At 38.4% G+C, this 15,254-nt stretch overlaps 1 protein-coding gene across 1 annotated transcript in view; it reads left to right on the plus strand.

The window, feature by feature from the left end:
- The window catches only part of col22a1 (collagen, type XXII, alpha 1), a 70,252-nt gene that overhangs the window by 11,358 nt on the left and 43,640 nt on the right, over positions 1-15,254 (plus strand). The window contains exon 4 of the mRNA XM_047820142.1: positions 7,050-7,130. Coding sequence (XP_047676098.1) covers positions 7,050-7,130 — 81 coding nt within the window. The remainder of the gene's footprint in view (positions 1-7,049; positions 7,131-15,254) is intronic.

Consider the following 15,254-nt stretch of genomic DNA (forward strand, 5'->3'; position numbering starts at 1 on the left):
TATCAAATTTTAAAATAGATTTTTCAAACATTTAAATAAAGAAATCAAATAAGAAAAGGAAATTTAAAAAACAAAAAAATAAATCTTTAAAAATACAAAAAAAAAAAAAAAAATGTAAACTAGGCTAAAGACAAACCATTCAAATTCCCTGGGAAAAATTGCTTTCCTTTTATTTATACTGATAGATAGATATCCATTTAATCTATTATTCTCTCAACCTCTCTCTGAATAATGGAAATTCCACATCTCCTATTCTCCTGTTCCCATTCTCTCCAAACTCTAAATCATCATCTTTTCATAAACTGTGATATGTTCTGTCTTAACTGACATACAGATTCACCGAGGGCTTGTTTCTGTTCACTGTATGAACTGATAAATGATGTGAAGTAGAATAACTTTTTTAACACGGTGTAAAATTGACTTAGACCTTCAGAAACTGGCTCGAACCGGATCTATCTCAAAATTAGCCAATTTTCCATGCAGGAAATATTCCAGTAAAGCATTTGTGATGCTTTATTAAATTCAGACAATCAAAAAAAAAAAATTGAGAATAAAAATAAATAAAAGAAGAGACAGATATTTTAGTCCAGGACTCGCCTACGTTGAAGATCCTCTCGCCAAATGTGAGTCACAGTGCTGACTACAGTATATCACAGACTCAGAAACACCACTATCAATTTGGGAACATCATATTGTCCTTCAATGCCTCCAATTATGCATGCAGTCCAGCTGGAAGATAAGCAGTTGCACTCGCCACTCTGCACTTACATCTAAGAATACCTGTGGAGAGAGAAAGCATGGCACGCTCCGAGCCCCGGTTATTTTTTGCTCTGGAAATTACAGCTCTAATGTTCTCGATGCGACCGCTTCACTGTGGCGTGTTTGCACCTTTTAATCTGCAGCTCATACTTTCATAAACTGTAAGTTATGAGTCCTGCTGTGCAATTAGTTCTACTTTAATGTTTAAATACTGCCATCGGAGCTAATGTGTAAGAGGGTCCACCCAAAAACATGTCCATCTCAGAAGAATTTAACTTTACCATAGTTTGTATTGCTAAAAAAAGAAAAAAGCTGAACGAGTAGCTTCAGAGTTAGAAGAAGAACTTATTATCATCACATCTACATTACAGAATAGGGGTGGGCGGAATGACCAATAATCTGTTTCATGGAATAAGTTATTTTATTTCACGGTAGCGGTATATATCACGGAATAATAATTTTTCAGGTAAATCAACAAAAGGAACGTACCACTTTAACACAAATAAATAAAGAATAGGCTTTCTCGTCTAATTTTAGTAATTTTTCTTATATTTGGCATTCTTTGACATGCTTCATTTTTAGATGATAAAACAAGTTACTTGTGCTAGCATGGCTAACGGTTATATCCGTGTGACACAGTTTGCGAATCACATTTGTCAGCCTTTGTAAACCCGAACCGCGTCCATACCACTGATTTCGCGCCTCGTTTCACAACGAGTTCCTCCTCCTGCTCGGGATTGGTTTGTGGGACTTCTTTATCAGCATGCATGTCTTTCCCCATGTTTTTCTTCTTATCTACGCTTACGTGCCGCTTCTCAACCGTTCTCACATTCAGGCGTGCTACACCTGAGGTTAACCACGCACGGTATGCACGGAATAGAAAAACCTGTAACGGTAGACATTTTATTCCGCGGAAACGGAATATACCGTCATACCGCCCAGCCCTATTCCAGAACAGTGAAATACTTTCTTTGCATATCCCAGCTTTGGAAGTTGGGGTCAGAGCTCAGGGTCAGCCATGATATAGGACCCCTGGAGCAGAGAGCGTTAAGTGCCCTAACATTGGCACCTTGAACCCTGATTCTCCGATCAATATCACAGAGCCTTAATTACTGACCCCATGGTTTCTGTTAGTTTGCTAGACAGAAAGGTTTAGCAAAGCACTGCATCTCTATGGAGATGTTTTCCCAATATTCATTCATTGGAGTTTGGAGCTATTTTCAAGACTTTAGATTGGTTAATAACTTGTAAACATAACAGACCCACGTGGGGACTGACTGATAGCATGGAAATGTGAAAAAATATGAAATCGACAAAATTTGGACATAGTAGGTTTCCACCCGACAGCGACGATATGATTATGCTACAATAATGTTATCCATGTTTCATTTTATTCGCCAGCTCCATTCATTCCCGTAATTAGATATCTGTGTATGATAACATTAAAAAAGAAACGCTGGTAAGAATTTCAGACATTTAAACCCGTCAGTGCTTTCATCTTTTTCCTGGAAAGGAAGAATTTTATCACACGGTTCTGCCGGGTTTTGATCTCGAACGTCGGTCCACCCTTAGCCACAAAGCAGCGAGTCTCTAATCACATCCAATACTTTGCTAAATCCAACATCAACCTGCTGTGTGAGGGTTTGGGCTTCAAATTCTGCTTTTAATTAGCCAGCTGTTAGTCTGACGAGCACCAGGGGAAGGTTTAGATTAGTTCTTTCCTCCGTGAGTGTCCTCACTGCTGTCCTGGTGTGATACACACACACACACACAAACACACACACACACACACACACACACACACACACACACACACACACACACACACACACACACACACACACTTTCCTGAGGGATTCTGTGCTTCATGTCACACACAAACCTAATGAATGTTAAATTAGGAGATGTTTTCTAGTGGGGGGGGGGGGCACGGTGGCTTAGTGGTTAGCACGTTCGCCTCACACCTCCAGGGTTGGGGGTTCGATTCCCGCCTCCGCCTTGTGTGTGTGGAGTTTGCATGTTCTCCCCGTGCCTCGGGGGTTTCCTCCGGGTACTCCGGTTTCCTCCCTCGGTCCAAAGACATGCATGGTAGGTTGATTGGCATCTCTGGAAAATTGTCCGTAGTGTGTGAGTGTGTGTGTGAGTGAATGAGAGAGTGTGTGTGTGCCCTGTGATGGGTTGGCACTCCATCCAGGGTGTATCCTGCCTCGATGCCCGATGACGCCTGAGATAGGCACAGGCTCCCCGTGACCCGAGAAGTTCGGATAAGCGGTAGAAAATGAATGAATGAATGAATGAATGAAGGAATGTTTTCTAGTGTATACAGCATAGAATAGTAATAAAACACTCACAGATCAGTGACAGATTTACTCTCATCAGCCCAACATGTAGCATTTCCTTAAAGTTTTATCCATTTGTATTTGTATTTGTTCCTGTTCTCACTTGTCTTACAGCAGCTGTAACAGTCGCTTTGCCGCTATCTCTGATTTTTCTCTCACATTTATCTCATCGACCCCTGGTTAAGCTTTACGTACCGTATTTCCGACACTAGACTCCTTTCGTACATGTAAAACCGACATCGCCTCACTTTAAGAACCTCTTACGTCGCTGTGAACGAGCCGTCGCTATAGAAACGATGGCGGAATAAAAGAACACAGAGATAGTGACGACCGACAAATCTCTCACGGTCAGCTGCGTCCCGAATGACGCGTTACACACTACACACTCACACGACTCGCTCTGTACTCTAGTGTCCGGTGTCTGGAACACTTTTTTACTAATGGGAAGTAGAAGTCATTTCCCAGTCGATGGCGAATGGCGTCAAGAGCATGTCATTTTGGAAAGCTGCTTCACAAATAAATTACACATCGTGAGCTAATTTTGAAGACTTTTGCCAGACGTCTTGTGCACCAGAATGTCTTCGACCAACTTTCTTATCCAGTTTTAGCATCTGCTGGCCCCGCCCCTTTTCTGCTACATAAAAAAAATCAGGATCTAACATTCACACTTATCATCATGAGGTTCTTGGGATTCACTCCTTCTTCTTCTTCTTCTTCTTCTTCTTCTTCTTCTTCTTTTTTTCTTTTTCTTCTTCTTTACTTCATCTCACATTGTTTAAATTAGACAGTAGAGTAGGACAGTGTTGAAGTTCTCACTAAGCAGATGTAAAACAGGCCCTAAATGGATCTCAGGGTAAACTTCCCGTGGCCTATATTTTAAGCTCCGCCCTGTATTGCGTCCTGCGTAGTCTTTTTCGGGAGAAACTCATACGTTAAATTACAGTGAGCGGACCACAGAGACAGGAAGTAGCTCGGTTGGACAGCATACAGGCTTTTCACTGCTTTATCATTTGGCTTGCAGCATGGATATGGAAGTTACCACAGAATGACATAACCGACCATTTAAAAAGCTGGCGTGGTTTAGTATTATGGGATGCTTTACGTCGTACCCCTTTCAATGGTCAGACCAGAACATACACATGTTATCCTCAAGTAGACCTCCAGCAAAGTCTGTGTTTCAGACCTGCTTCTGTTATATATACTGTAATCATTCAAAATGGAATCACACACTCACACACTACGGACAATTTTCCAGAGATGCCAATCAACCTACCATGCATGTCTTTGGACCGAGGGAGGAAACCGGAGTACCCGGAGGAAACCCCTGAGGCACGGGGAGAACATGCAAACTCCACACACACATGGCGGAGGCGGGAATCGAACCCCCAACCCTGGAGGTGTGAGGTGAACGGGCTAACCACTAAGCCACCGTGTCCCCCCCTTTATCAGTCATCTTTGTTTATAAGGTCAGCGTCACATAAAGCATTCTCAAGTCGCAGATCTCGACTCCTTACCCACGGATTCTTTACCGAAACGTGACCTATTATTACTTTTTATTGTTATAAACTCTAAAGTCTGAGTCAAACTCGGGTTTAGGGATCAGTCAGAGGATCTGTTTAAAGCAATCCAGGAGCCGGAGGATTTTTTCAGCTCCACTGAACTCTGTTCTATTTCATTTCAATACAGTTTTTTTTAGTAACCCAGTGTAGGAGAAAATAGGAAGGTGACACACACACACACACACACACACACACACACACACACACACACACACACACACACACACACACACACACAGAGCAGAACGGTATCTGTAATCAGTTAATAAGGTTAGTTATATTAAGGAACAGGGCAGTGAAGGGTTATCCGGAGTTCCCCAGCCTTCGAGTGAATGAGTGTCTGTACAAAAAAAAAAAAGAGGGAATTCATCGGAGAGTTAAAACCTCTTAAAGTCGACAAAGTGCTTTTTATAGGCGCGATTAAAGAAAATTACAGGGTCTGATTGTACATGATTGTCAGGCACTCGATTGGGCGCGGTGCTTTGGGCGTCTGCGTAGCATGTGCCAAGTGTGTGTGAGTGTGTGTGAGTGTGAGTGTGTGTCTGTGCGGATAGAAGAAAAAAAAATTAGGATACTTTGTAAGAAAATGTTTGCAATTCTTGCTAATTTTTATGCATTAATACACACTCAAGTGTGACTTGAACTTAACCACAAACACACAGCTTTTCTTCACCACTGACTTTCATCGCTAACCTGCTATTACCGAGACTCCATAAATACATCAAATAACTACGTCCCATTTACCTCAACACCCGAATGTCTCTGGATTTTACTATAAAACTCAATGGATTTCATCCTGAAGTGTTTATTCACGTCTTCCAGCAAACTTTCCTTTCACGTTACACGTTAGCATCATTTTCTCAACCCTAAACATAACTGCAACTCTGTTTTCTGAATAGAATTTTAAATGTAAACATTCATGATTTTTTTTATTCATGTTATTGATCTTATACGTTAGATTCCATTAGGATGATATTTCAGCTAGCATGTTGACTAGCAAATAAAACGTCTTAGTATCTCAGAAACTTATGCTTCTTACTTTTAGCATTTTTTTTCTTAGCTTGTAGCTTGTATCACTGTTTTCGTATTCAGGCTAAAATGCTAGCTGGCTAGTTAATGGTGCTTGCAAAGCAACATTCTTGTTATTGTGCAGGACAAAACTTCGGCGCGTAACTTGTCCCGCAGCTTTTGTCCTAGACCGATGAATGAGGTGTCAAATCGACCGGCTCATCGAGGAGAGGTGTGCTATGACTTTTATAAGCGATCGTAATTCCGGAATTCTCTGTACGGAAGCTTAAACTGGCTTTTTTTCCCATAGACTTTCATTATAAATTTTGGTGGTTTATAACTCGGCAAGTTTTCGAGCGATTTACACCGAACTCGACCGGCTCCTTTAGGACCTTACTCCGGACAAAGTTTTATTTTAGTAGCAACTTTTGTCTAAAAGTATTGGCACCCCACTGGGTATTCACGTGACGTCACGTGTAGCCCCGCCCCCCAAAATAAGCGAAATCAAAAAGTTAGCACAAAATGGACATGTGACATATCAAAACACTCAGCACGACGAGGGGAACTTCCCACATGTGAGCACCATTCATATTTTCTCCAGGAAATGTACATTCTAGTTTAACTATCATTATCTTTGCTAACAAGTCCGATAAAGTGAAATGTCAGAACCAGGCCGCTACAGAACCCCGAAAAGTCAGAGCTGTCGCTCTTCCACACCCAGCATCCTGTTATTAGCCTCTTTCCTTAGCATTAGAGCGAGGGTTTCGTCCAGAAATAGCAGATTCTCAGTGTGTGTGTGCCAAAGTAAACCATGTGTGTCGGTGTCATTTTCCCTTCCTGTCAGCGTAGCTATCACTTAGCGTCTTGACGCGTTTGAAATCTGGCTCTGTGGCCATGCAGGACTGTCACGGCTCAGGCGTTGGCATGAGGTCAGAGCTGTAATCATAAGTGACACCACCCTCACGTCACGCACAGGACAGAGCTCATAACCCAGCAGGGGTGAGAACTCCACTGCCTAAAAGTGAAGGTTTTTACTTTAAATAACTCACTTTAGTGTTTGAAATACCGTTCGGTTCTAGTGGATGGAAAGGATCGTGGCTCTGATCACAGACCCTGCAGATAAGAATGGGCTGATGAACCAACGCAACCTACACAGATATATAAAACATATTCTTTTCAGCTTTGCTACTGTCAGAGCTGCTGTGCTATAAATCACAGCTATAAAACATATTTATTTAACAATTCATTCAGATCTTCAGTCCAAGCTCAGCTCTCAGCACCGTCCTCCAAGCTCCACTTCATAAAAGCAATAATCTCTGTGGTGAAACATCCGGAACATGTTTATTAGCACATCCTAACAGTTTATGTCTCTTCCTCTGTACAGATGTGTTGTGCCCGAACATGAAGGTGCAAGCGGAACGTTTCAAGCCCAACAGCACGAGTGCTGGACTACAGGAAGTTCCAGGTGACTCACTTTCATGCTCATTCTTTAGTATCTGCTTCCTCTGGTAGAAAGAGGAGAGGAGCTTTGATGGGTATTTCAGATGCACATCTGCATACACCACTTACACCAATTTACATCCACCACTTCAGTTTACATCTACCACTTTAAATCCATCACTTTACATCCACCTCTTTTCTTTACATCCACCACTTTACATCATCATCTTTTCCATACATCCACCACTTTACATCCACCTGTTTACTGTACATCCATCACTTTACATCCACTTCTTTTCTATACATCCACCACTTAACATCCACCTCTTTAGATCCACCTCTTTTTTTACATCCACCTATTTTCTTTACATCCACCACTTTACATCCACCTCTTTACCGTACATCCATCACTTTACACCCACCTCTTTAGATCCACCTCTATTATTTACATCCACCTCTTTTCTTTACATATACCACTTTACATCCACCTCTGTACATCAGCCTCTTTTCTGTACATCCACCACTTTACATCCACCTCTTTTCTGTACATCCACCTCTTTTCATCCACCTCTTTACATCCACCTCTTTTCTGTACATCCACCACTTTACATCCACCTCTTTTCTTTAAATCCACCACTTTACATCCACCTCTTTTCTTTACAGACACCACTTTACATCCATCTCTTTTCTTTACATCCACCTCTTTTCTTTACATATACCACTTTACATCCACCTCTTTACATCAGCCTCTTTTCTGTACATCCACCACTTTACATCCACCTCTTTTCTTTTCATCTACCACTTTACATCCACCTCTTTTCTGTGCATCCACCACTTTACATCCACCTCTTTTCTTTTCATCCACCTCTTTACATCCACCTCTTTTCTGTACATCCACCACTTTACATCCACCTCTTTTCTTTACATACACCACTTTACATTCACCTCTTTTCTTTACATCCACCTCTTTTCTTTACATATACCACTTTACATCAGCCTCTTTTCTGTACATCCACCACTTTACATCCACCTCTTTTCTTTTCATCCACCACTTTACATCCACCTCTTTTCTTTACATCCAGCTCTTTTCTTTACATCCACCTCTTTTCTTTACATCCACCACTTTACATCCACCTCTTTTCTTTACATCCACCACTTTACATCCACCTCTTTTCTTTACATCCACCACTTTACATTCACCTCTTTTCTTTACATCCACCTCTTTTCTTTACATCCACCTCTTTACATCCACCACTTTACATCCACCACTTTTCTTTACATCCACCACTTTACATCCACCTCTTATCTGTACATCCACCACTTTACATCCACCTCTTTTCTTTACATCCACCACTTTACATCCACCTCTTTTCTTTACATCCACCACTTTACATTCACCTCTTTTCTTTACATCCACCTCTTTTCTTTACATCCACCTCTTTACATCCACCACTTTACATCCACCACTTTTCTTTACATCCACCACTTTACATCCACCTCTTATCTGTACATCCACCACTTTACATCCACCTCTTTTCTTTTCATCCACCACTTTACATCCACCACTTTTCTTTAGATCCACCACTTTACATCCACCTCTTTTCTTTACATCCACCTCTTTACATCACTGCTGTGCTTTGGTAGTTTAGAGTTCTTCTGCAGTTTCGGGGTCAGATATACAGTACTGTACTTCCAGTGTTGAGAATAGATTCATCATGAAAGCACCTACATCACGCTGCAGTCCTCATGCCAAGATGTTTGCTGTGAGCCTTTTGGGGAATGAGAGTTCCTGTGTGAACCTCCCACTCACCTCCACAAGGGCTGAGCTGAAAAACAGAGCTGCTGAGAAACAGACAGAGAGCAATGAAAGGAAATGAGAGGACACAGACGGAAGGATCTGAGCTCTCAGCCCGACACAACAGATTTACATGGGAGAGAAAATACTGGTCACATGACAGGACTGCAGTCAGTGCAGCAGGAAAAGTCAAAGGTTTTTAAAATTAACACACTTAAATGCTCTCAAGCCATTAAAAGTAAAAAGATAATGACTTTAACTTTCCACTGGAGCTCACGGTTATAAATTTATAACTAAAAAGTTGGAGGTTAAAGGTTATTAAATTAAATTATTAAAAAATAATTATGAAACATTTGAAAAACTTAAAAAGCTTGTATAGGAAGGTCTGAAGGTTGTATAAGAAGTGATAAAGGTTGTATAAGAAGTTATAAAGGATGTATCAGAAGTTATAAAGGATGTATAAGAAGTGCTGAAGGTTGTATAAGAAGTTATAAAGGATGTATTAGAAGTTATAAAGGATGTATTAGAAGTTATAAAGGATGTATAAGAAGTGATAGAGGATGTATAAGAAGTTATAAAGGATGTATTAGAAGTTATAAAGGATGTATTAGAAGTTATAAAGGATGTATAAGAAGTGATAGAGGATGTATAAGAAGTTATAAAGGATGTATTAGAAGTTATAAAGGATGTATAAGAAGTGCTGAAGGTTGTATAAGAAGTTATAAAGGATGTATTAGAAGTTATAAAGGATTTATTAGAGGTTATAGAGGATGTATAAGGTGTTATAAAGTATGTATTAGAAGTTATAAAGGATGTATAAGGTGTTATAAAGGATGTATTAGAAGTTATAAAGGATGTATAAGAAGTGCTGAAGGTTGTATAAGAAGTTATAAAGGATGTATTAGAAGTTATAAAGGATGTATAAGAAGTTATAAAGGATGTATAAGAAGTGCTGAAGGTTGTATAAGAAGTTATAAAGGATGTATTAGAAGTTATAAAGGATGTATTAGAAGTTATAAAGGATGTATAAGAAGTGATAGAGGATGTGTAAGAAGTTATAAAGGATGTATTAGAAGTTATAAAGGATGTATAAGAAGTGCTGAAGGTTGTATAAGAAGTTATAAAGGATTTATTAGAAGTTATAAAGGATTTATTAGAGGTTATAGAGGATGTATAAGGTGTTATAAAGTATGTATTAGACGTTATAAAGTATGTATAAGGTGTTATAAAGGATGTATTAGAAGTTATAAAGGATGTATAAGAAGTGCTGAAGGTTGTATAAGAAGTTATAAAGGATGTATTAGAAGTTATAAAGGATGTATAAGAAGTTATAAAGCATGTATAAGAAGTGCTGAAGGTTGTATAAGAAGTTATAAAGGATGTATTAGAAGTTATAAAGGATGTATTAGAAGTTATAAAGGATGTATAAGAAGTGATAGAGGATGTATAAGAAGTTATAAAGGATGTATTAGAAGTTATAAAGGATGTATAAGAAGTGCTGAAGGTTGTATAAGAAGTTATAAAGGATGTATTAGAAGTTATAAAGGATGTATTGGAAGTTATAAAGGATGTATTAGAGGTTATAGAGGATGTATAAGGTGTTATAAAGGATGTATTAGAAGTTATAAAGGATGTATTAGAAGTTATAAAGGATTTATTAGAGGTTATAGAGGATGTATAAGGTGTTATAAAGGATGTATTAGAAGTTATAAAGGATGTATAAGGTGTTATAAAGGATGTATTAGAAGTTATAAAGGATGTATAAGAAGTGCTGAAGGTTGTATAAGAAGTTATAAAGGATGTATTAGAAGTTATAAAGGATGTATAAGAAGTTCTGAAGGTTGTATAAGAAGTTATAAAGGATGTATTAGAAGTTATAAAGGATTTATTAGAGGTTATAGAGGATGCATAAGGTGTTATAAAGTATGTATTAGAAGTTATAAAGTATGTATAAGGTGTTATAAAGGATGTATTAGAAGTTATAAAGGATGTATAAGAAGTGCTGAAGGTTGTATAAGAAGTTATAAAGGATGTATTAGAAGTTATAAAGGATGTATAAGAAGTTATAAAGCATGTATAAGAAGTGCTGAAGGTTGTATAAGAAGTTATAAAGGATGTATTAGAAGTTATAAAGGATGTATTGGAAGTTATAAAGGATGTATTAGAGGTTATAGAGGATGTATAAGGTGTTATAAAGGATGTATTAGAAGTTATAAAGGATGTATTAGAAGTTATAAAGGATTTATTAGAGGTTATAGAGGATGTATAAGGTGTTATAAAGGATGTATTAGAAGTTATAAAGGATGTATAAGAAGTGCTGAAGGTTGTATAAGAAGTTATAAAGGATGTATTAGAAGTTATAAAGGTTGTATAAGAAGTTATAAATGATGTATTAGAAGTTATAAAGGATGTATTAGAGGTTATGGAGGATGTACAAGGTGTTATAAAGGATGTATTAGAAGTTATAAAGGATGTATAAGAAGTTATAAAGGATGTATTAGAAGTTATAAAGGTTGTATAAGAAGTTATAAAGGATGTATAAGAAGTTATAAAGGATGAATTAGACGTTCTGAAGGTTGTATAAGAAGTTATAAAGGATGTATAAGAAGTTATAAAGGGTGTATTAGAAGTTATAAAGGGTGTATTAGAAGTTATAAAGGATGTATAAGAAGTTGTAAAGGATGTATAAGAAGTTCTGTAGGTTGTATAAGAAGTTATAAAGGATATATAAGAAGTTATAAAGGATGTATAAGAAGTTATAAAGGATGTATAAGTTATAAAGGATGTATTAGAAGTTCTGAAGGTTGTATAAGAAGTTATAAAGGATGTATAAGAAGTTATGCAGGTTACAGGAAGTTATTAAGGCTAAACCATCTGCTGTACATGTGCACGACCTGTTAATCTATAAAAACCTTAGAAAATGTTATAAGAAGTGCATTATAACATTATAATCAGTGTTAATATTTTAAGACATTTGAACAAACCAAGCAAATAATCAAACAAAGATACAAACAAACAAACAAACAAACAAATAAACAAACAAACAAACAGCAGGTGAGTAGAATAAAAGACACCAGGCTGTGAGGTTCAGCTCATCTCAGGTGCCTCAGACTCCACTGGATCTCAGGGACTGGTGATTACTGTACTGTGGTCATGCTGTTACAGTAAACACACACACACACACACACACACACACACACACACACACACACACACACACACACACACACACACACACACACATCATCATCATCATTTCAGACAACAAACTTTTACAGAAAATGTTGTTTTCCCACAAAACCCAGAAGAAAATATAGAACTTGTTTAACCCTTTCAGGTCTGGTCACTGATTGGTCACTAAGCAACCAATCAAAATGCAGTAACATGAAGCACATGTACTCAAAAAAAAAATGTACTCCGGGCTCCTGAACATACATGACCACCTACAGATATTCTGTCTCTCTCTGTGTGAGTGTGTGTGTGTGTGTGTGTGTGTGTGTGTGTGTGTGTGTGTGTGTGTGTGTGTGTGTGTGTGTGTGTGTGTGTGAAGATGTACGCAGCAGATGTGGCCATATGCAAGCAGATGTAGACCAGAGGAGCGTGTCATTAAAGTCCTTGCTTCGTTTCTCAGACAGCTGCACTCTCTCTCTCTCTCTCTCTCTCTCTCTCTCTCTCTCTCTCTCTCTCTCTCTCTCTCTCTGATACACACTGACACACACACAGAGTCCAAAATAACTCTCTGCTAGAGGAATGATTATACACTCGGCTTTGCCTTTCTAATTACAGGCTTGTGGTGAAGCTACAGGGGATAACTCACACACACACACACACACACACACACACACACACACACACACACACACACACACACACAGAGAGAGAGAGAGAGAGAGAGAGAGAGAGAGAGAGAACATAAAAAATCACAGCAGTAAAATAGAAAGAATGAAAGTAAAGCGGTAAAGTCTTATCATAACAAACAAAAGCTGTAGATCTGCATTCGTTTCGTTTGTTACGTGTTTGTGTGACTGCGAGACTTTCACTGGTTGTAGGAAAGCAGACGAGAGAAGGAGACGTTTCTGTCGAAAGGAATGTTAGCGTGGGAGTCACTGCGACACGCTACTGATGGCTTTTAGGATATTTTAGAGTTTGTCACTGATGGAGAGCAGGATCTGTTTTGGAGTCTGTGACCACCTGTTCTGGAGCTTCTTCTACACACACACACACACACACACACACACACACACACACACACACACACACACACACACACAGAGAGAGAGAGAGAGCCAGCGAAGTGAATCATGTCCACATTTGAATCATGAAGTGAATCATTTTACTCTAAATCAATTTAAGTCATGTGTCATATGCACTGAATAATTTCCAGTGAATCATTTTTATTAGCAGGGAATCATTTTCATGTGTGAATCATTTACCGTTAGATACTTAAATGGTTAAGTCATTAGCAGTGAATGATTTCCAGTGGTAGACACATGGAGTCATTTTCATGTGTGAATTATTTTCATCTTTATAAAATTAGCAGTGATTCGTTTTCATATAATAATCATTTCATTTGGAGTGAATCATTTTTCATGTGTAAATCACTTACAGAGAATCATTTTTCATGTGTGAATCACTTACAGAGAATCATTTTTCATGTGTAAATCACTTACAGAGAATCATTTTTCATGTGTAAATCACTTACAGAGAATCATTTTTCATGTGTAAATCACTTACAGAGAATCATTTGTCATGTGTGAATCACTTACAGAGAATAATTTTTCATGTGTGAATCACTTACAGAGAATCATTTTCATGTGTGAATCACTTACAGAGAATCATTTGTCATGTGTGAATCACTTACAGAGAATAATTTTTCATGTGTGAATCACTTACAGAGAATCATTTTCATGTGTGAATCACTTACAGAGAATCATTTTCATGTGTGAATCACTTACAGAGAATCATTTTTCATGTGTTAATCGTTAAGGATATCATTCTCAAATTAGCACTGAATCATTTTCTTAAGCATGAATAATTTACAGTAAAAAAATTGATTTGCTTTATATATATAAACTAATCAACTCTTCATCACATCACCCACATCCACAAGGGTTTTTATTCCTTTTACACCACAGCAACTTAACAATATGGCACTTTTTAATTTATTGAGCAAAAGTATTGTCTAGAAAGGGTCCAGCTTAGGGTTTGACATCAGGTGCAGAAAGAAACATGAGTTACCCTCTAGTTTATAGAAATAGGTGCTTGTCAGAAAGGTGGAATAAGAACAGTAACCTTTTTTAAACACACACACACACACACACACACACACACACACACACACACACACACACACACACACACACACACACACACACACACACACACACACTCACATGCACACACACACTCTCAGGAGGTCACAGACTTTTAATTGAAGGGAGAACCAGTGAGTTGGTGGGCAGAGCAGGGCAAAGTTCAAATACAGAAGTGTATGTGTTCTGAGGTTTGTGTGTTTCCTCGATGAGGAACTTTAACGTCACACCGGATCACACACTCCTCTCGGTACACGCCCTGTTGCCATGGAAATGTGTGTGTTGTGTACTGGAGTTTCGTCTTTCTGCCACTGATATGTGGTGTTTGGCCCAGACAAACCACAGCATGAAGCTCTCTGTATCACACACACACACACACACACACACACACACACACACACACACACACACACACACACACAGACACACAAACAGTATCTGAAAACCAGTGACACACTTACCACATCTGGCCCGGAGAATACACTTAAATGTTTACTGTCTGCAGATGTGGCACACTGAGTAAACACAGGAGTAATTATTGGCTCTAACCAGAGAAAGTAAAGACACACATGGACTGATATCTAGAACACGGACTAGTGATGAATGTGAGACAGCAACAGTTTAGTTCACTAGCAAAGCCAAGACTGTGCCTTGAAGGTAAGATTGTAATTACGAGGTGAGCATTAGTCATCATAATGCCATAATTCTGTACTACTTGTCAAAAAAGTCTTGCTGCCCACCTGCCCACCTGCCTCTACAAATGTGACACCTACAACACACATTTACTTACACTATCAGATGTTTTCAGCAACCGTCAACAATCATGGAGTAAATCAGTAAATCATTTTCATTAGTAGTGAATCATTTTCATGTGTGAATCATTTACAGTGAATCATTTTCATTAAGTTTGAACCATTTTCACGTGTGAATCATTTACAGTGAATCATTTTCATTAGGCTTGAAACATATTCATGTGTGAATCACTTACAGTTAATTATTTGCTTTAGGAGTGGATCATTTTCATGTGTAAATCATTTATAGT

The sequence above is a fragment of the Tachysurus fulvidraco genome, chromosome 10 (assembly GCF_022655615.1).
Source record: "Tachysurus fulvidraco isolate hzauxx_2018 chromosome 10, HZAU_PFXX_2.0, whole genome shotgun sequence".
In the NCBI taxonomy this organism is placed as follows: Eukaryota; Metazoa; Chordata; class Actinopteri; order Siluriformes; family Bagridae; genus Tachysurus; species Tachysurus fulvidraco.